The 22,681-nt window shown below is 45.2% G+C and overlaps 6 protein-coding genes across 6 annotated transcripts; 2 read left to right on the top strand and 4 right to left on the bottom strand.

Annotated features, from left to right (window-relative positions):
• Positions 1–1,427: 1,427 nt before the first annotated feature.
• Positions 1,428–2,000, bottom strand: PUMCH_002421 (uncharacterized protein; the record flags this gene model as incomplete). The annotated part of the gene is made up of 1 exon (XM_063021431.1): positions 1,428–2,000. The coding sequence occupies one exon, from the start codon at positions 1,998–2,000 to the stop codon at positions 1,428–1,430; it is 573 nt and encodes a 190-aa protein (XP_062877501.1).
• A 4,640-nt stretch (positions 2,001–6,640) lies between these two features.
• On the top strand, positions 6,641–7,465 carry PUMCH_002422 (uncharacterized protein; the record flags this gene model as incomplete). Its single annotated transcript, XM_063021432.1, has 1 exon — positions 6,641–7,465. One exon carries the CDS (start codon positions 6,641–6,643, stop codon positions 7,463–7,465), a length of 825 nt encoding a protein of 274 aa, XP_062877502.1.
• Positions 7,466–7,717: 252 nt separating this feature from the next.
• PUMCH_002423 (uncharacterized protein) lies at positions 7,718–14,077 on the bottom strand (the record flags this gene model as incomplete). Its single annotated transcript, XM_063021433.1, has 1 exon — positions 7,718–14,077. The coding sequence occupies one exon, from the start codon at positions 14,075–14,077 to the stop codon at positions 7,718–7,720; it is 6,360 nt and encodes a 2,119-aa protein (XP_062877503.1).
• Positions 14,078–14,777: 700 nt separating this feature from the next.
• On the bottom strand, positions 14,778–15,242 carry PUMCH_002424 (uncharacterized protein; the record flags this gene model as incomplete). The annotated part of the gene is made up of 1 exon (XM_063021434.1): positions 14,778–15,242. The coding sequence occupies one exon, from the start codon at positions 15,240–15,242 to the stop codon at positions 14,778–14,780; it is 465 nt and encodes a 154-aa protein (XP_062877504.1).
• A 2,043-nt stretch (positions 15,243–17,285) lies between these two features.
• Positions 17,286–18,323, top strand: PUMCH_002425 (uncharacterized protein; the record flags this gene model as incomplete). Its single annotated transcript, XM_063021435.1, has 1 exon — positions 17,286–18,323. One exon carries the CDS (start codon positions 17,286–17,288, stop codon positions 18,321–18,323), a length of 1,038 nt encoding a protein of 345 aa, XP_062877505.1.
• Positions 18,324–18,428: 105 nt separating this feature from the next.
• Positions 18,429–22,214, bottom strand: PUMCH_002426 (uncharacterized protein; the record flags this gene model as incomplete). The annotated part of the gene is made up of 1 exon (XM_063021436.1): positions 18,429–22,214. The coding sequence occupies one exon, from the start codon at positions 22,212–22,214 to the stop codon at positions 18,429–18,431; it is 3,786 nt and encodes a 1,261-aa protein (XP_062877506.1).
• Positions 22,215–22,681: the final 467 nt, after the last annotated feature.

The following is a 22,681-nucleotide window of genomic DNA, read 5'->3' on the forward strand; positions in this document are numbered from 1 at the left end:
CTGAATCGAGTGGTCAGCTTGAGGCCCTTGCTTCTTCAATCACGAGAATTGAGAAGACTCTCGTTGAAATGAACTTCAAGCCGGAGTTAGAAGTCATCTCTTCGTCAATTACGAGATTAGAGAAAAATCTGGACAAAATCATGATGGTCCTAGATGCCATCTGCTCCCTGATGACGAGAACGGAGACAGATCATGTATCCTTGCCAGATCAAGAGAAGAACTCAGAAGGGGATGGACAAAACATTGTCCCTTCTCTGGAGTTGGCTGATCACACTGAAACGCCTGAAGATGTTTCTGCTCAAGAAATCGACCAACAGCTTAATTCAGAACCAACACCAACTCTTACGAGTTCCGAAACTCGGATGTTACTGTCAACTCTGCCTCAATTAATTCAAGCCTAGGCTCAGCTGTTTAACAGTGACTCATCAACAGTATGTGGCTATGGGCTGCGGATCACTCGAGTGCTGAACCATAAAGAGCAAAAGGTAAATATTATAATACAAGCTAACTCAGAATTCTGTTACAAATCGAGTAAAAATGCAGTGTCATGGATTTGTGACGTCTCTCAGCATATGGGAAAGGTTGGGCAGAGCTTATAAAAGCTGGACCCGCGCTCAAAAGCCCTGATGAACACGAAGCTCGGGTTTTGATTGATTCCATGCAGCTAAGAGGTCAGTCTTGTTTCTCGCTCAATTATCAATTGTCCTGAGCCTCATTTAGTATTGCAGTGGGAGACCAGTGGGGGGACCATGAGTGGAATTGGGGCACTGCAATCCTTTTGCTTTCAACAGTCTTGTTTTTTCTAAAAAAATAAACGAGAGACTGCTCCAACTTTTCAATATCATTTTTTTTTTTCTCTATCATCCCATTCTATCTCCCGTAGCGTAGAACGCAGCTTCCCATCGCATCTCCTTATGCACTTTTAGGAGAAGCTATTGAGAACGACGATAAGGCATTATAGAAGCATCGGGCCGCTAGAGGCCCGTCGACAAGCCTCAGAAGAACCAATGACGGACCTTGGATATCCAGAGGGGACGTTCATTGGCTTGCCCAAGATCTGGCCAGTAGGTCAGATCTGGCTATAAGTACAGCTAGTTATGGTCTCTTATAGAGAGCCACTAATACAGGTTTTCTAGTAATAACCGAGTAAACAAGATCATTCAGGATGAATGATCAACCTAACAAGGTTCTTCTGTTCTTAATTCGTTGTTCTTATAGCCTCTTGATCTGGATTGTAGGCATCTAACTAGTGCTGGCTTAAATTACACTGAAGGGCGGGTCAAGTTTTTACGGCTGTATATCGACGCAGGCATGGGATATTTTTGTCATTGCTGAGTCTACAGTATCTTAGTGTGCTGAATGTATTAAATGACCCGCGTGAACGGTTTCGAAAAAATTAAAGACGTAGAGAATTTTAGAGTTTGTGCTTAGTACAAGAAGGCACCAACACCGGCAAACAAGGCGGCGAAGGAAAACAAGCCAGCCTTGGCAAGAGCAGAACCCTCGGAGCTTCTGGTGGTGGAACTGGCACCGCCGCTGCTGGAGGCAACAGCGGTGTCGGTAGAGCCACCGTTGGCGTTACCAGCCTTGGAGGAGGAAGAGGACACGGTGGAAGAAGCACCTTGACAGTAGAACTTGTCACCCTTGATGGCACCGTTGCCGTTCAACTTGACAAAGGCAGCACAGCTCAATTGACCGGTGGAGGTCAAGTTGAATCCACCAGCAACCTTGGACAAGGATGGGAAAGAACCGTTGTTGAAACCGCCAACAAGGTTAACAGAACCACCGATGGTGGTCAAGTTGGGGAAGAAGGAGAAGTCGGTCAACTGGTCGTTTTGGACAATGTTAAGAGCACCGCCAATGTAGCCCAAAGAAGAGAAGTTGAACTGGGTCAACTTGCTGTTTTTGTCGATTGAAAGCGAGTTACCGATTCTGGTCAAGGTGTTCAAGTTGAAGGACTCCATGGAGTTGGAGTCCAAGGAAAGAGAACCGTTGACCATGGTCAAGTTCTTGGCGGAGAAGGTACCAATGTTTTGGAAAGAAATGTCGTTGGCGGAGGACAATTGGTCCAAACCAACAGCAACGGAAGCAGCGTTGTAGTTGATGGACAAAACACCAGTGACAGCCTGCAAAGTGGAGTTGATGGTCTCGATGTCTTGGTTGTTGTTAACGTCGAAAGACTTCAAGGAGTTCACGTTGACACCGCTCAAGGAAGTCAAACCGGTGTTAGCGAAAGTAATAGCCTCGGCAGAGGTGACACCGGTGGTCAAACCAGTGTCTTGCAAAGCGGGCAAAGCGTTGTAGGTCAAGGTGCCAACGGTGGACAATTGGGCCAAGTTGACGGTGGCCAAGACGGTGGCGTCGGAGATTCTGAGCTCACCAGAGACCAATTGCAAGGTTGGGGCGTTAAACGCAGTGGCCTTTTGGGTGCTGTTGATTCTGAAGTTACCGAAGATCTGCTGGGTACCAGTGATGTCGATCAGACCGAAAGCGTCACCGGTGATGAAAATGTCACCGACGGCAGTGGCACAGGCAGCCACCTGGGCGACCTGGGATGGGGCGGTAGCAGTGAAGCTGCTGAAGGAACAGGCCAGGTCAACAGATGGAGTGGCAGTGGTCAAGGTAGAATCTGGTGAGTTAGTAATTTAGTTACTGTAAAGACAACATTGATGGCACAGCAGGATCATCAATTGAATTCGGTGACGTTGGTGGAAATGTTATGTTCCTTAAAGCTATGTGAATTATGTTTCGGGCTCAAATCAACATCTACAACTATATCAGTGCAGAGCTCAAGGCAGTGAATAGAACCCCATCTAACATAACCGGAGATATCGAAGTACTCTAATTGATAATGAGCGACCAAACACAAATACATAGAGAACTGCTGGACATGGAAGATCCATATCCGACCCGATGTCATAAAATTTTCAGGGCTGGATCATATGACAGAATACCTGGATCGGGAAATATACATACTGTTAACGGCAGCGAGAGCCAGGCCAGCCAAGGCGGCGGCAACTACAGAGGACTTGAATTGCATAGCGAAAGAGAAGTCGAGGAGTCGAGTCGGCGTCTAAAAACCTGCGGCGGAATTCAGGGGCTATTTATACTGTGGGTGCAATCGGGGACCACAGAAGTTAGGGAAAAATGGCCCTCTATTAGTGGCCCGCACTGCATCCACTGCGCCTAAATGCATATCCTCCCTGCATCATGCCCGCCTCGAATCAGTATATGTCGGTCTTTTCGAGGGAAGGGAAAGAGAGATTGGCGATAAATCGACGAGATGTGAATTTTTTGAGGCAAAAACGGAAGCAGTTTTTTCTCTTTCAAGATTTGATTCACTCTGTTTTGGTTTCAGGTGTTATTTGGTCCAGGGCTGCAGATGTACCCCGTCCCACTACTGTTATTACATTTCCTAAGTGGGATGTCTCATGTACCCTGAAAATTTGATGGGGCGACAGTCTTGGCTGCCGCAATCCAGACAGAAGCAACAGGAGAGGCAACGACGCCCGAAAAAAATAAAGGACAGTTCATCGAAGGTTTGCATGGTTCTTATTTTGGAATCGTCCGCTGAGTTTTCACTGCCCTGCATCATTTGGCATTGTCTGGTTCCATCCATTCCCTGTTCCTAGCATGCATACACTGTTGTCGTCAATTTTTTAAGTTGATATCTGCAAGACCTGGAGTTCCTAGTCCCATCGCAGAATGTGGGCCCTGTTTTGCTGGAATGGTGTATGGGCGGAAAAACTGACAAGCGCAATTGATCTGTTGCAAAGAGAAATTGGCGAGATAAGTATAGATTTGCAGCAGCCAGAGTTAATGTCTTGGAGTATCTCCTGTTTCTTTTTCGTTGTCGAGCTGTGTGCCGTAAAAGTCAAGGACCTTCCGAGGGCAGTCCTGCAGGGCTGCCTACATGTCAACCCAGAACCAGCGGACTGTTTGCCTTTCGAACGTAACAAGATCGATATGATAAGATTTGCCTGTTGCTGTCGTTTCAAGGGTTGAGTGAGGGGTTTGAAGGGGAATTGCTTACTCAATGGTAATTGGCTTGTTGCTTCCGATCTGTGCGAGTGTTTGGTGGTCGTCGTAAATGCTCATTTAACCTAAATAGGAATAGTAATTACCACACTCTAAGCAAGTGCGCCTAAATAGTCAGTACTCAAAACTAAAATAATTTTTATGAGAGCTTGTATATCTGGAATCTATCGATTTTATGTGGTCAATTTTTGTCCTTTAATTTTTTCAAAAAAATACCGACATTGTCACTCTACCTTGATGGTGTCTAAATTGTGAATACATAGAAGAACATCGAAACAAAACAAAACAAGCACCGGATTCCGAGAGTACTTATTACTGAGTGATCCAATTGAACCCTCGATTCTAATAATCAGTGTACTTTTGTGTCTACGTCAACGTTAACATCACTCTAATGGTAAATGAACAATCCTTCAAGTTCGACTTGTTTGTTAACTCATAGAGTAGTGCCCTAAATTACCAAACTAAGAATATCGAGTTAGATGTTGACGCTTGTATGAGATCTTTCGAATGAGAAGCTCAGGAGTACGACGATACAAGAGCACGGGCCAAATCGGGGCTAATGGCATCTCGTTATCTGACTGGATAGTCAGATCGGGATAAAAATAGTGTGAGCTTCCTTCGATTATGTAAAGCGACATATAAAAGTCCTCTTACCAAAGTAATAACTAAGTAAACAAATCAACATTCTGATCAACAGAAAATGAACGATTAACATAACACGTATCAATAACTCTCCTTAACGTCATTTGAAGGGTATTTTACGCTGCTATTGAAAAGATCGCCGATGCGTAGATCTCCAACAAATCAGACACTGATCTCTGAAAAACCTTGCTGTTTGCTTTCAAACTTCGTGAAGATCCTTCGATCTTTTTGTTCTGCAATGATATATAAATTAATTATAATGAGCATCCCTATACTATAATCTCTACTTTGACAACGGCCACATCTACTGAATTGATGTCAATTTCTAAGTTGGTTGAAGAATTCTGTCAAGAATCTGATCAAGACCCACTTGCTGAGTCACTTTTTCGAATCACCCTTGCACTTGATCATATTAAACATATTTTAGAAAAGTTGGTCCAAGAAAAAGAGATTGAGAGCAGGGATCAACATGGATATGTATCTAGATACACAAGCTCAGTGAAGTCGCAGTTGGAAAAAGGCCTATACAAAGCGGTGAACTCTGCTAAAGATGTCAAGAAAACAATGAAATTATTCAACTACTGGGTAGAATCAGCAGCACATCATTCAAAGAAAATGGAAAGTCTTCAAGACAATATGAAAAAGAATCCTGGACAGGAGAATGATAATCTTGAATCAGAAATGATTTTGTTGTCAAATTTTACCCGCCTCATTCTTCAAGACAAGAAAATGTTGATGAATTGGAAAAGGAAATGAGGGAGCTCGAAATAGAATTTAGGACACTGTTCGAGCTGTTAGAACCAAAAATGTGGCAGATGGCAAATGAGGATAAAGAATGTGATGTTGATGAGATAATTCAGGAATCAAAAAAGCAATACGATTCATTCGTTGCGAAATCGAAGACTGTTAAGATACTTACAGATAGAATCCGAACCTTTTTTGAATCTGCAATAGGACTTAAGGTGGTGAAGCTCATGGAGCCACAACTTGAGAAAAGCGAAGGTGATGACTCTTCAGATGCTCTGCCAGTGATGGTAGATAAACCAAAAGAGTAGAATACTGATATCACCTCTATATGAAAATACTACACGGTCTTCAAACCTGCTAAAAACTGCTGTTGACACAACGAAGAAAGTATAGTCATCGAATTCTAAGACAATTTGATTGCTGTCAATCGATAAAATACATAATTATCTAATTTTTTATCTTAAGTGCTAACAGTAAGACAACTCATGGAGTAAAACCGCTAGAATACCGAATCAGTATATCGAGTTAGATGTCGGCGCTTGGATGAAATCTTTCAAATGTAAAGTTCGGGGATAAGACGTAAACAGCACAGAAGCTTCGGATCGTCATGACAGCCTATCAATGGCCCGCCGATGACCCGTTGATAAACCTGAGATAGTCATTGGCTTGCAAGATCTGACTAGTAGATCTCGGGGTGTAAGTAGGGCTAGCTATGGTCGATTATCTCGACCAAATAATAGACGTATTCCAACTCAATTCATAACTGAGAGAAAAGATCATCATACATGAATGACCAACCTAACAGTAAGGCCTTCTTTAATAGACTTGATCAAGTAACTTTGCTGCCTCTCAAGTCTCTATAATAATTCTTTTGGAACGCTGTCCTGCCAGAGCATACTATCTGACTTTTATTTCTGGCGTGAGTCTGCTCGTATACTTTCTTTAGACATCTGCTCTGCAAACTTATTCTTTCCTAATTTAGAAATATTTCGTATTTCCTTTTACAATGTTGCTCTTGAAAAGACCGCTGATATACAGATCAGTCCCAATAAATCAGACACTAGTACTATTCCCTGAAAATCGTTGCTATTAGCTTTTATGCTTCGTTAAGATTCTTCGAACTTTTTGTTCTGCAATGATGAATATAAATCACCTCAAAGAAGCATCCTCTTGTATGAATTTTACTTTGACATAGGTCTCGTCTATTGAAAGGATGTCCATTTCTAAGTTGGTTGAGGAATTCTGTCAAAACTCCGATCATGACTCACTTGCTGTGCCAATATTTCGAGTCAGGCTTGCACTTGATCATATTCAACATATTTTTGAACGGTTGACTCATATTATGAGGTCAGAGAACAGATTACTCGAACCCAAATCGAATCGGTATCACGCAAATTATCAAGTGAGACAAGTTCCAACAACGAGTGTCCAGTTTTTGCGGTTGGAACAAGATCTATACACATCGGTGGATGCTGCTCAAAATGTCAGAAAAACAATGAAATTCCTTAACTACGATGTGAAATCAGCAGCTTATCATTCAAAGCAAATAGAACGTCTTCAAAAGGTCATGAATCAAAATTGGAGACAAGAAAATGATTATTTAGAATCGGAAATGGTTGTATTCTCAAATTTCACACGTCTCATCCTCCAAGACAAAAGAATTGTTGATGAAATGGAAAATAAAGTAAAGGAGCTCGAAATAGAATTTAAAAAACTGTTCGAACTGTTAGAGCCACGGATATGGCAGATGGCAAATGAGGATAAGGAATGTGATGTTGATGATATTATTCAGAATTCAAGAATGCAATACAATACATTAGTTGCAAAATCGAAGACTGTTATGATACTCACAGAGAGAATCCAATCTCTTTTTGGAGCTGCAATGCGGCTCAAAGTCGTGAAGCTCATGGAGCCACAAATTAAGAAAAGCGAAGGTTATGACTTTTTAAATGCTCTGCCAGTAATGCTGGAGAAACAACAAAGATGTAGAATCCTGACATCGCCTTTGCCAAGGTATACATATCGGAGCACTATCTAATCTTTAGGACTGTTAATAACTTCCGTTGACACAGCAACGATAGCGAAGTCATTGACATATCCAAATACAATTTTAATTCTCCGAACAATTTTTCTCGATCGATAAAATACAAAACTATCTACAATTCTTCTCTTGAGCTCAGATAGAAGTTGGACTGTATTGATGTGTGGGATACACTCGTCAATCACATATAAAATACAATACCTAAATATTATCGTCCATTCGTATAAAAATTAAAACATACAAGTATTATTAGACCTTCTCGGCCAAGTTCTCCAACAACTGGAAGTCTCTTTGCTCAATGGATCCATTACCAGGCAATCTGGTGGTTCCCATCAAGTACAAGTCAACCTCACGGGCACATTGTCTACCCTCTTGGATACCCCACACGACCAATGACTGTCCTCTTCTACAGTCACCGGCAGCGAACAAGTTATCAGTGGCAGAAACTCTGTAGCCAGATGGATCAAATGTTGGAATGGTGCCTCTCTTGGTCTTGCTGATCTCAAGCTTGTCGGTCTCTGGACCAACGAAACCCATAGACAACAAAACAATGTCAGCAGGGAAGAACTCCTCGGAACCAGGAACCTCGGCCATTTGCCAAGCCCCGGAGTCGGATCTCTTCCACTCAACACGCACGGTCTTGATACCCTTCACATTTCCTTCATCATCGCCCACAAACTCCTTGGATAAGATAGAGTACTCTCTTGGGTCCTTACCGTAGTGAGCGGCGACTTCAGTGTGACCGTAGTCAACACGGAAGATTCTTGGCCATTGTGGCCATGGGTTGTCCTTTGGTCTGGCATTTGGTGGAGTTGGCAACAACTCGAAGTTGGTAACAGAAGCGGCACCATGACGAGTGGAGGTACCCAAACAGTCATTACCAGTGTCACCTCCTCCAATGACGACAACGTTCTTGCCGGCAATGGTTTTGCGGATCTCCTCCAAGTTGCTCTCCAAGAGAGCCTTGGTGTTGCTGTGCAAGAGTTGCATGGCAAAGTCAATGTTCTTCAAGTCACGACCTGGAATCTTGAGGTCACGAGGAATGGTGGAACCAACGGCGTAAACGACGGCATCGTTCGAAGCCTTCAACTCCTCAATGGTAACATCCTCACCAACGGTGGTGTTGCAAACAAACTCCACACCCTCGGCAGCCAACAAGTCAGTTCTACGCTTCACGATACCCTTGTCCAACTTCATGTTTGGAATACCGTACATCAACAAACCACCTGGTCTGTCAGATCTCTCATAGACAGTGACGGAGTGACCAGCTCTGTTCAATTGGTCGGCAGCAGCCAAACCAGAAGGACCAGAACCAATAATGGCCACAGACTTACCAGTGCGGTGGTGAGGTGGGTTTGGCTTGATCCAGCCTTGCTCGAAACCGTGGTCAATGATAGCACACTCAACAGACTTGATGTTGACTGGGTCCTCGTTGATACCGAGGACACAAGCACCGTTACATGGGGCTGGACAAATTCTACCAGTGAACTCTGGGAAGTTGTTGGTCATCATCAATCTTTGCAAAGCATCGTACCATCTGTCTTGGAAAACCAACTCATTCCACTTTGGAATGATGTTAGAGATAGGACATCCAGTGTCAGAGGTACAGAATGGCACACCACAGTCCATACAACGGGCAGTCTCGTGCTTCAACTCGTCCTTGGTCAAACGGGAAGTCATCTCGTTCCAGTCCTTGGTGCGGACCTCGGCAGGACGGTACTTCTCGTTTCTACGCTTGTACTTCATGAAACCCTTGACCTTGTCGATCTTGGCAACTGCCTTCTTCTCGAGTTCAGAGTCGCGAATAGTGTCCTCAACATCCAAAACCTTTGGCTCAGACTTAGCGTGAGAGTGAACGTGGCCCTTCTTGATCTTGGCAGCCTCACCGTTGGTGGCATCACACTCAGGGTCCTCCTTGATCAGTTTCAAGAAAGTGTTCAATTGGCTCTGCTTGGCGTCGATCTCCTTTTGCTTCTCCTTCTCGAGAACCTTCTTGTAGTCATGAGGCAAGACCTTGACAAATCTTGGCAAGATACGGTTGAAGTCGTTCAAGATGTTGTCGGCAACCTCAGAACCAGTGTAGTGACGGTGGTCCTCGATAAGGCCTCTCAAGAAGGCGATTTCGGTTGGTTCAGTAACAGAAGACAAACCGACAGTACCGTGGTTAACCTTAGTTGCAAAGTCCTGGGCCATGTCAAGAACGTAAGCAATACCACCGCACATACCAGCAGCAAAGTTACGACCAGTAGAACCCAAGACAACAACACGACCACCGGACATGTACTCACATCCGTGGTCACCGGTACCCTCAGTAACAATGACAGCACCGGAGTTTCTGACAGCGAAACGCTCAGCGGCAACACCTCTGATGAAAGCAGAACCAGATGTGGCACCGAAGAAACCGGTGTTACCGGCAATGATTTGGTCCTCGGCCTTGAACTTAGAGCCCTTTGGTGGGTAGACAATAACTCTACCACCAGACAAACCCTTACCAATGTAATCGTTAGCGTCACCCTCCAACTCCAAAGTAATACCAGAAGCCAAGAAAGCACCGAACGATTGACCAGCAGAACCCTTCACATTGACGTGAATGGTGTCGTGTGGCAAACCTTGTTCACCGAAAGTCTTAGAGACTCTGTAAGACAAAGTAGTACCAACAGAACGGTCAGTGTTGACAACCTCACAGTCGATTGTAACTGGCAAACCCTTAGACAAGGTCAACTCGGACTCATCGATCAACTTGTTGTCAATACGGACGTGCAACTTGTGGTCTTGCTTTCTGATACAGTAGGTTGGAACACCAGGTCTAATGGTGTGAGCAGGAGTCAAGATTGGCAGCAAGTCGATGTTGGCGTTCTTGGTGTTACGCAAGTCATCGCGGACCTTCAAGACCTCGGTCTTACCAATCATCTCGTTGATAGTACGGAAACCTAACTTGGCCATGTACTGTCTCAACTCGTTGGCAATGTAGTAGAAGAAGTTGATAACGTGCTCTGGGGTACCCTTGAACTTCTTACGGAGCTCTGGGTCTTGAGTAGCAATACCAACAGGACAAGTGTTCAAGTGACACTTCTTCATCATGATACAACCCATGGCAATCAAAGGAGTAGTGGCGAAACCCCACTCTTCAGCACCAAGCAAACAGGCAATAGCAACATCTCTACCGGTTCTGATTTGACCGTCAGTTTGCAAGATAACTCTACCTCTCAAGTCGTTCAAGACCAAGGTTTGATGGGACTCAGCAAGACCCAACTCCCATGGCAAACCAGCGTACTTGATAGAAGTCCACTTGGCGGCACCAGTACCACCATCACCACCAGAGACCAAAATGTTCTCGGAACCAGCCTTGGCGACACCGGCGGCAACAATACCAACACCAACCTCAGAGACCAACTTGACAGAGGTACGAGCACGAGGGTTGGCACACTTCAAATCGTACAACAATTGCTTCAAGTCCTCAATGGAGTAGATATCGTGATGTGGAGGAGGAGAAATCAAACCAACACCAGGAGTGGAGTGACGGGTCTTACCGATGCTCTCAGACACCTTGTGACCAGGCAACTCACCACCCTCACCAGGCTTAGCACCCTGAGCCATCTTGATCTGCAACTCATCGGCGTCAGCCAAGTAGTAGGAGGTAACACCGAATCTACCAGAGGCAATCTGTTTAATAGCAGAACGCATAGTGTCACCGTTGGCATTGACCTGGGATCTGGCGGAATCTTCACCACCCTCACCAGTGTTGGACTTACCACCCAATCTGTTCATAGCGACAGCCAAAGTAGAGTGGGACTCCATGGAAATGGAACCATAGGACATGGCACCGGTGAAGAAACGACGGACAATCTCGGTCCATGGCTCAACTTGGTCGATAGGAACTGGGGTAGCGCCTTCATAGTCAAAGTCCAACAAACCACGCAAAGTACAGTTCTTGATAGCGTCGTACTCTTTCTTGGAGTAAGCATCGTAAGCACGCTCGTTCTTGTTACGGACAGCGTCTTGAAGAGATGCAATGGCAGCTGGGTCATTCACCTTCTTCTCTCCACCATCTCTCCAGTGGTACTCACCAGTCTCTGGCAAAGCAAGAGGCTTGATGGTCTCTCTGGTAGGGAAAGCGGCTTCGTGCAAAGAGAATGCATCTTGAGCAATGTACTCGAAGGTGATACCCTTAATTCTGGAGGCAGTACCAGCGAAACAACGGTCAATGACGGAGTTGTCAATACCCAAGGCTTCGAAAATTTGAGCACCCTTGTAGGAAGCCAAAGTGGAAATACCCATCTTGGACATAACCTTCAAAACACCGGCGTCGACAGCCTCCTTATAGTTTGCAAAGATCTGTTCGTTGCTGAAGTTCAACTTCAAGAGGCCTTCGTCTCTCATCTTGCACAAAGTCTCGATGGCCAAGTATGGGTTGACACCGTCAGCACCATAACCAACCAAACAACAGATGTGGTGGACTTCACGAGCCTCGGCGGTCTCGAGCAAGATAGCGACCTTAGAACGTTGCTTTTGTCTAACCAAGTGGTGGTGAACAGCACCAGTGGCAATGAGGGCAGAGATAGGGATTCTGTTGACAGAGATGGCTCTGTCGGTCAAAATGATGATCTTCTTGTCGTCAGCAAGAGCGCGAGAAGCTTCTTGACAGATCTCCTCGATCTTGTTGATGTAGCCTTGAATACCATCGGCTCTGTCGAAGGTGATGTCAATGGAGGCAACAGACCAAGTTGGAACGACAGTCTCAATGTTGCTAATGGCACTCAACTCGCTGTTAGAGATGACTGGGGAGCGCAACAACAAACGGTCACACTGGTTTGGCTTCATCTCCAAAAGATTACCTTGAGGACCAACGTAACACTCCAAAGACATGACAATCTCCTCTCTGATAGGGTCGATAGGAGGGTTAGTGACTTGGGCGAACAATTGACGGAAGTACTCGTACAACAAACGTGGTTGCTCGGAGATACATGCCAAGGCAGTATCGTTACCCATGGAACCAAGAGACTCCTTAGCCTCGGCCATTGGAGCCAAGATGGTGTTCATTTGCTCGTTAGAGTATCCGAAAGCCAACAAACGTGGGTCAGTTTGCACGGTGTGAGTGGTGTCGTAAGCTGGGCCAGAGACCTTGATGTCTCTAGCGGTCAACTTCTCAACCAAATCCTCCAAAGTGATCATGGAAGCGGTCACCCATGACTTGAAGTCGAAACGGGAGGCAACCTTGTTCTTCAACTCACGGTCATCGACGATACGACCCTCAATGGTGTCGACCAACAACATACGACCTGGTTGCAAACGGCCCTTCTGCAAAACCTTCTCAGGCTCGACATCGATGACACCGACCTCAGAGGCACAGATGATTCTGTCATCGTCGGTAACGTAGTAACGACATGGTCTCAAACCGTTTCTGTCCAAGTTGGCACCACAGTATCTGTCATCGGCGAAGGTGAACAAAGCAGGACCATCCCATGGCTCCATCAAACAAGCAGCCCACTCGTAGAAGGCCTTTTTCTTCATGTCAATCTGCTTGTCGTTTTGCCAAGCCTCAGGAATCATGAGCATGACAGCTTCAGGCAAAGACAAAACACCATTAATGACCAACAACTCCAAAACGTTGTCAAAAGCAGCAGAGTCGGAACCACCCTCCTCAATGATAGGGAACAATTTCTCCAACTCGTCGCCAAACAACTCGGAGGCCATGACACCCTCCTTGGCTCTCATCCAGTTCTTGTTACCTCTCAAGGTGTTAATTTCACCGTTGTGAGCAGCAATTCTCAATGGCTGAGCACGGTCCCAAGATGGGAAGGTGTTGGTGGAGAAACGGGAGTGGACAAGGGCAAAATGAGCCTCGAAGTCGGCGTTGACCAAGTCGTAGTAGTATGCGTACACCTGGTTTGGAGCCAATTGACCCTTGTAGACAATAGTCTTGGAAGACAAGGAACAGATGTAGAACCAGTTGTGCAAACCAATGGTGTGAGAAGCTTGCTTTCTCAAGATGAACAAGTTCTTCTCGAAGTTCTTTTTGTGTGACTTCTCGAAGTCCTCGGCGGAAATCTCGCTGCCGTAGGTTTCAGTCAAGACAACGGCTGGCTGCAAAATCAAAGGCTCTCTGGACAAAGAGGCAGGGCCCAAGATGCTGGAGTCGTGTGGAACCGCTCTCCAGCCCAAGACCTTCAAGCCCAAGGATTGAGCAAGAGACTCGAAGGTGGCCTTGGACTTCTCGAACACGGCCGGGTCCTTCTTGAAGAACACATTACCGGTACCGTACTGGCCCAAAGGAGGCAAGTCCACGTCGCAGTGGTACTTGAACTCACGGGTCAAGAACTTGTGAGGCAAAGAGGACAACAAACCGGCACCGTCACCATCCTTTGGGTTCAACTCACCACCTCTGTGGGTCATGTTGCAAAGCAAGTTGCGGGCGTCGGAGACGATTTTGTGGGAGACATCACCTTTCAAGTGACAGGCGAAACCGACACCACAGGCGTCCTTCTCGAGGTCCGGGTTGTAGAGACCCTTGGCCACAGGCAAAGCGGAAGCCCATGACTTGTTCTCGGGTACCTCGTCGTATGTGTATACGTTTGTTTTCAACTCGTCATGTGGTAAGTAAGAGGCCATATCCTGGAGTAGTTAGTATTGGAGAGGAGAGAGTGTGCAAGGTTATTAGAGCGCTTGTGAGCTTTTCATGTGTTGCCTTGTCGATCTGGACGGATAATCTGATCTGATCTGGAGAATCTGAAAATTGAGTTTTGATCAAATGCGAAGATGGGAACTGCGCGCACAGAGATCTGTTGAGGGCTGGAAATGGCTAGAAAAGGCGAGCATTGGCTGCCAATGGCTTCCAATGGCTACCAATGGCTACCAATTGCGAGTCTGTGGTAAAACGCCAGGGACCCCGCGAAAGTCCACCAAGGCGTTTTCCAGTGCAACCCCCAAAATGCCCATGATCTGCCACAAACGCCATTTGGGACCATGCTCAGACCCGCGAACACCCGCACTTCCAAGAAATGCTCCCGCGCACATCGGGCCACTGGCAAATCGCGGCGTCCGCATTCACAACCAGCGCATTGCGCGCCAGACACCAGATCAGTTGGCGACATAGGGCTGAACTGCAACTTAGTGCGTCCCAGTGCATCCCACCAAAATGAGTAGGGCTCAACCCAGAAAAGAGAACAGATTCAACATTGACCAAATGCAACACAAAAAAATAAAAACACAAAGAATAGCTCACAGCGGGAACCAGCAGACGTACATACAATCTATTTGGGGCGGCAGTATATCAGTTATCAGTAGGAATCAGGCAAGCTAGAAATCACAATCAATGAAGAAGAGGGACCGATGTGTGAAGAGTAGGGGGCCTGCAAATGGACGAATACGATACTAAGCTACTAGAATAGAGACCGCGGCAGGGATAAAATCGAAAATGAAGAGAATAGGTGCTTGGGGAAAAAAGAAGAAAGGAAAAAATTTCCAAACCGGTCGGGGCAGCCGGCAGGATCACTGCAAATATACTGGAGTGTAATCTGTAGCGAATTAGGCATGCCTGGGGATAAGACCTACTGCGGTGCGCCTGAGTGGTTAAGGCCAGGAATGCGGGTGTGTGTGGTGCCCGCTGGCGCCTGCACGGTGGCTGATAAATGGGTCGCTGGCCAATGGGAGGCGCGGAGATAGTAAGAAAACGGGTTTCTGTGCAGACGTGTGCAGGCGCGTGCAGGCCGGCGCAGGACGGCGCGACCATGGGGTGGAAAGGAAATAATCCGCAGGTCCTGGCACACTGGCCCATGGTTCATGATTACAGTCACACCCATGTTCCCCCTCCTCCGCAAAAAGGCGGTTCGGTGGGCCGAGTGCTGTTTCGGCCCTGTAACGGTGACGTTTGGATCGGTGGGTCCAATGGACATTTTGTTAGTTTAGGGAATAAATATACATTGCATTTGAGGGGGTTTTATCCACTTGTTTTTTACTGGAATTTCTTTCTCTAATTACCATTTCTTTGGAAACTTGTGCTGTGACTTCTGAGATGGATGAACTCTACTGGTGCCAATTGTATTAGCTGTGTGGGTGGGGTGTTCGGCTTTAGGGGCAACCCAGCTGCTGACGGCCAGGTCCGAGCATTGGTCCATGATTTCTTGTAGTCGAATTCTTTGGTCGAAATTCTATTCTTTATTTTATTAAGAGGTTGGATCAGTAAGTAAATCACAATTGTACTTTCGAGTTCGAGTGCTTTGTGTGTGTGGCCTAGGCTACAGTAATAGATAACGATTCGCACTATATGGAGTTCCTATCTTCTCCTATTCCCCTTCGGACCTCCAATAAATTCAAAACAGAGTCAATTTTTTCAAAGTCACATTTGATTTAAAAGTGAGAGTGAAATTGGAATCGAAATTAAAATAGAAAATGAAAAGGAAATTTAAAGGCGGCAAATTGCCTTCAAGGAACTCCGCCGTTGTTCTTCCCTTCCTCAACTCCGGCCCCAGCTTCCACCTCCATTCCTGAATCACTTACGTGCAGTGTTGACATGACTTGTAACTGAATATTCCGCCATTACACCGGCTTGTGGTTTGAGCTCTGCCACTTGTTAATTGGCTGGATAACGGCCTTTCGGATATAAACATATCGGTTCGGCGCTTTCTGTGAGGAACCATTTTTTAGTTCTTATTCCGAATTCGGAAAACACAAACGATATATGGAGACTGGTACGTTTCCAACATAATGCTAATGAACATGCAAGTCTGGGAGGGCCAGATTTTCCTATCTAAATTTTAGTATAGATCGCACCAACGAGCCTCATTCGAGTATGTCTGTCAGTCGATTATTTTGCCTGGAAATAGTAGGTAGTGTAGTCGGTTGCGGGTCTTTTTACTCAATCGGTGTAAATTAAACAGAGAAGCCGGAAGTTCAAAATTGCTTTGGAACGACGGTCATTATCCGAGCTCTCGTTCTTCGCTCTTTTTATCTCTTTTAAGTTCTTTTCTAATTTGTTCTATTCACTTTCGTATACCTTTGATTCTGGAACACTAGCCTGATTCTATTGAAATTAGAACCTTCCATCGAAGAAAGCTTCCGAATGAATTTGATAACAACGGATAGGACACTTCAAGGGTATCAATGTTGTAATCCATGACTTAAGTTTTGCTCATTGAGCAATTTTTATTTAAATTATTCTTTATCATCGAATGCGCCATTCTCTGCAAAATTACAGAAAAAACTCAGCCCAGTCACATTCAACCAATTCCAATTTTTATTTTTTTTGAAAAATCCAACGTATTATTCACTCATTTCAAAATTATCAAAACTAAGACAATTGACCAGCACGCCCGAATTGCACAATACATTCGTTGCATCGTTTTGGAGGTAGGTACGAGACATCTACAATCATTTGGCAGGGTTTCAAATTCCAATGAGATTCAATTTTTTCGAAAACTCAGGATTCAGGACTGCCCAATTTAACAAGTGACTCTAATTCTTCACGATCGTTGCACCTAATTCATTTGGTCTATCGCTAGAACATACACACACACACCTTTACGAAACAGTCAAAACATGAAAAGAAACACTATTAATATTTTAAACGCATTTGAAATTCTAACTTCTCCTTAATGCCTCGAAATTATTATCTTTGCACCGAACAATACCAGTCTCATTATTCTACCCCAGGCTCTTCCTCATCGCATACATATAGGCAACTCACTCGATATTTGTTCAGGTTGCAACCACCAATTCGACACACCTCCACCACACCTGTCCCTTTCATTAATACATACACATCACAGTTGCACTACACATTAGTCGCACTATACATAAGTCATACTACACATTTCTTGCAATGTCATATCCCCAGACGGTGTTCCCTCCACAAGTGCTTTCAAGAATAGCGCCAGATCTTCTACTCCAACGTCATTTGGTACAAGGATTGCGCCCCAGCCTCCGAAAGTTCGACGAGTTCCGTCCCCTTGTTTCGACTCCCGGAACTTTCAACGACGTCGGTACCAATTCTGTCGTGGGGCTGGCTACCGTCAGAAACGGAGACGCCTTTGCCTTCTGCGGCATCAGTCTCGGTGTAGTTGAAACAAGCAAGTCGCCTGAGTTCTTCGAGGAGCTGAATGACGAAGAGTATGCGTCGATTTACCCCGTGGTCGAGATCAGTCGTGGTCGTAGCGGCGCTCCCACAGACGAGGAGATGATCTTGTCACAGACCCTTCACGACACCATTTTCCACCTGAAATTGATTCCGCTCCTGCTGCTTTCCGTGACTCCAGGCTACCAAATCTTGGAGGAGGACTCGGCCCTGACCATCTTGTATCCCCAAGACATGGGCGATGAGGTAGACCAGGAGTCCTTCCAGGAGTTGAACATATCCAAGAAAAACTTCCGCTACATCTTGTACGCCCATATCAAAGTGTTCTCGCGCTCGGGACCGCTTTTCGATCTTGTTCATTACGCCACCATCGAGGCATTGAAAAACGTATCCCTTCCGAGAGTCTACTTGGCCGACTCAGGCATTGACCCCAACATTCGCATTCCCATTAGGTCCAGAGGCAACTTTGGTCACTTGACTCAAGCCGAACAGAGATTCTACGTTGACGAGAGAAAAGATATTGCTTCTCCTTTGAAGTTGTCACTGGATGCTGCTGTCTCTTCCACATTTGGTGTAGTTGAACTCATGGATCAAGACGAGTCAAGGTCGATTCTTCTCGCCGATTTGGAGGGCGAGGCGGAGGAATTTTGCTCTGAATCCAGAATCAATGTCACTGCATCTGGCGAGTCCCTTAGGCACGTCACCATTATTGGCGGTGGAGCAAATGTGACATTGGATACGATTCAAAATGCTTTGCAAATCGCCAGAGAACGTAAATTCGCATAAAGCAGCGTGCTTAAAGTAGGGTACAATAACTAACTAGAAACTTAATCTACATGCGTCCTGATTCTCAAAGTCAGTGAAACGTTGCAAAATATATTACTTTGTAGTCTATCCACCCAAAGGTTCAATGTTGTCATCAGACGAGACTTCTGGCGAAGCTAGATTAGACGCCGAAGAGGAGAGTCCTAAATTGATGTTAATAGCCCTAGGTTCGTTGCTATCCTTCGAGATCAACCTTTGTTTTCTTTGATTTTCGTTGTCAAAACTCAGAATTTGAGCTGTTGCGGGTGACCGCATATTTTTTGAAGCCATCTTATGAGGTTCATGGTCCTTTGGATCGGCCAAAATATCAGAGTACAAGTCGTCATCATCTAGACTTTTGAAGTTCAAGTTGCCCCCGCTGTCAGATAAGTTCAGCTCATTCTCACTGGACAAAATCTGCGCTTCTTGATTGTTGTAAGAATCGGTTTCTTCTAAAAATTGTCTCACCCGATCTTTTGACTGCTCCAAGGCTTCATCAAATTCGATTCTACCTTTCATCAATAAGGCTTCTACCTTTTCGCCACCAACAAAAGGTTTCGCAGATCTTTTTCTGTAGAACAACAAGTAAGCTGCACTACTGACAGCTTGTTTTGGATCGTCAACTTCAGACACCCTGCTATCGTCGAAATAATACCACTTTCCATCACGGAAGTTTTTCGCGTAGGCAGTATAATGCCCGCCTCCTAAGCCACCATAATGATTGTCTACAGCAACGAGATCGTAGACAAGATTGGCATCTTCGGGCTTCGAACTGACAAACTCGGACATGTCAAGACCTTCAATTGGGAAATCGACGACCATATTCAATTTATCGCTGAAAGAACGAGAGGTTTGGAAACGCTTCAAATGCACAGTGAGAATGTCCCCAGTAGACCAGAGTTGAATCGTCTTAGTGGCTCTCTTATGATCCTGGCAACGTGGACAATACCACAGGTCTTGCTCGTCCAAAACTTCTGGAGAGCTGAAATTCCGCAAACAATCATAGAGTGAGAGTGAAGCCTTTTCTTTGATTCTTTGGCGTCTTTTGTTTGCTTCCAATTCTGGGTTAGGTAATTGTGGAATATCTTCCCAGGCGGGGTCTTCAAAGTTTTCTTCGTACACCTCTCGAAACCACTCAGCAACAAGACACAGTTTCCTCGTCACCAAAGGAACACTACTCGTCTCTGATCTTTCTGGGAGATTGTCTTCGTAATTCCCTTGACTGCTCAGCCTTGCACTCACATTGACCGTCGCATCTTCAGGAGTATCTTCAGAAATCATATCTGTTTCAGTTGACATGATGGCAGAGTCTTTGAGATTTTGCTCTTTTGCGACGAGAATGAAGTCGGTGTCTTCGTTATCGGAGACAATCATCAGGTCTTTTTCATCTTGGTCGAAGATCGATTGGCGTCTGGTGGAAGTTTTATGATCATTTGATGCTTTCTTTTCCAACAATGGCAAGTTTCCGAAGGGAATTCGATCCGAAGGTATATGTATGAATGGAGAAGAATCCTCTTGTGTGTGCTTCCTTTTTTGGTTTCTGTACTTGAAGCCCATACGAGCCTTAGGCTCGTCATTATAGACATGGAGACTGAAGCAGGGATTTTCTCGAGGCTCGGCTTTGAGGGCAGGAATAGTAAGGCGTTCAGAATCTTCTTGTTGAGGTGACACCTGCTCCAGATCAAAACCTTGAGCTTCCGTGGAGGAACGAGAATCTTCACACTGTTGCGTGAGCTCAATTTCACGAGAATCTTCACACTGTTGCGTGAGCTCAATTTCACGAGAATCTTCACACTGTTGCGTGAGCTCAATTTCACAAGAATCCTTTTCCTCATCAATATTATCAGATCTTTCTAAATCTTCTGTATCACGAGATATCTCTGACTCGTCAAATTTATCACTTATTTCAGAGGCTTCGAGAGATTTAGAAGGTTTGTCTTTCATAAGAACTTTTGCCAAACTCTCAACTTTTCCTTGGATTATCTCCAGATTCATTGTTTCTGCCGGACTCAATACAACAAACAATGGAAAAGCAAAAGGGCTGTAATAGTGATACGTCGAATCAGCATCAGGCACAACGTTTAAGACCGGTAATATAACATCAACTGATGGGTTGTGAGGAATGATATAAGCACAAATAATGTCTTCAGCGGAAATGAGCTCGCTGACGGGTAAAAACTTGTACTCGGTTGCCTTTGCTTGGAAGTCTTTGTAAAATAATTCCTTGAATATCTCATAGAGGAAGAGAATGCTCTTTTCGACTTTGAGAAATGCACTCAAATAATCAATCAAGTCATTCAAGTTGGAAGATTTCAGTAATTCGACTTCAAGTTTATTCAATGGAATGATATCTTCTCCTTCTCTCAAGTCGATGATAGTGATTGTGTGGTACCACTTTGTGCTTAGTGGTAAGGGGAGCGTCAAATCGTTGAAAGGATCAAAAGTGACAGACTTTTTATTGCAAGTAGGACAAACAAGCGTCGATTGGTAGAGACCGGTGAATAGATCGACTATGACCGAGTCATTTCTCATTTTATGTTGGTCCCAACAGACGTTTGCAACTCTTGCCAATGCTTCTAAGCTCTCGGTCTCGTCGTCCTTCAACTCGGGCTTTTCTAAATATGGCTTGTTTTGGATACGATTAAGATCCTCGTGAAGAGTATCGAGAAGCCAGCTTGTGAACTCCTGAGAATCTTGTTGTTGATACCCATGAAACATGGAAGAGTACCTACCGATGGTAGATTTGAAGTCTCTTGGGGTTATAGAGTTCATATTGCTCGATGTCACGTCGAACAATTTGTGCAACAATCCGGAGAATGTGGCAGCGATCTCACCATTACAACCAAGTGGATTCAGGGTATTCAAGTCATTCTTGAAGAGGTTGAGATGGAAATAGTAGTTGAGTTCGGGGATGTGTACAAGGCACTGTAAGGCGGAGTTCATGTAACAGGTGTTTCCAAGATTGGACAAACCAAGGTGGCCTCCGCTCTCTAGAATCTTGGAAGAGTCGTATGCAGAGGGGTTGAGTGAGCTCAAGTACGCATCAATGACAAAAGTCTTGGAGGTCACGTCTGTTGGTTCAGCCACCACATGCACGCGCGAGGCGCCAAGTTCATGCATTTGTAGCGTATCATTGAACATGTCGGGCTTCACTAGTTTCTTAGTATACGTGGAGTTGACAAACAGCGCCACCGTCAACGACGCGGGAATGCTCTCGACGTCTTCGGCAGTGATGAACCACGCACGGATCTTGGTGCGGCCATCCTTGTACAATGTCTGACGGATCGCCTCGACCAAGTCCTGGAACGTACACAGCTGTGAAACAGTCACAGACTGGATATTATGTGTTGACCCTAGTCTGTCGTTGAAGCCACCGTAGCGGGTTTGATGAGAAGCTTTAGGCAATGTGTGAATGATGAACACTGGGGGAAACCTTTCGATCTGGATCAGACCGTCGTCCAGTTGACACATGACTCTCGTGACGGGCAAGTTTTTACAGCCAAACTCGCTCTTCAACGTCTTGAAGGCCTTCGCAGATATCGGCGTCACCTCGACCGATTCCTCGTCAGCCCGATACATATTTCCATCTCGATTGAGAATACCAGCGAAGTCAATACTACCAACCTGGTCTTTGAGAGAAGTCAAGTTGTCGGCCTCAAGAGAGAATAAATTGTCAATGAATATTTTAGGAACTATATAAGCTACTTCGCCGTTTTCAAACGTATGATCCAAGAGCTCTTTCCATGTACTACGAAGATGCTTCAAGAGATTTATAAGACTGGCGGTCGATGTGTCGAGTGCATCGGTCATGTTGGATACGGAGGAGCCGAGGGTCAGAATTGACTGGCTCAAAGGATTGGAGGGGTCGTTCATGGTGTGTGGTGCGTGTTTGTTGATGCCACTGATGTCATACGCGAAAGAGCCGTATTATATGGGGGGTGTCCACGCAGATACTCTTTGGGTTCGCTCTGCTGCGTCACCATGAAAAAAATGACGGATAAAGGTTAGGCGAAAGTATTCCACTCAATTACTTATGCGGACTTGTCGGATTCTATTGGTTGGTAAATGTCCTTTATGTTCTTGTTAGTAAGTGCCCAAGACTGAATTAGGGTACGCTAGGCAATTGTCAATTATACGGAACCAATTGCGGCGGCGGCAAAGGCGCGAAGTGGAAAATAGACTTTAATTTATATTTTGGTTGTTATTTCTGTGCGTTCCGATTCCAGTACGCGTAGTTATGATGTTAGCCAGCTTCATTAGATGAGCTGTAGATCATCAAGCCCGAGTCACACAGAATTATAGAACCTGTAGCTCGCCCCAAAATAAATTTAACATCTATT

This window comes from Australozyma saopauloensis, chromosome 3 (assembly GCF_035610405.1).
Source record: "Australozyma saopauloensis chromosome 3, complete sequence".
NCBI classification, from domain to species: domain Eukaryota; kingdom Fungi; phylum Ascomycota; class Pichiomycetes; order Serinales; family Metschnikowiaceae; genus Australozyma; species Australozyma saopauloensis.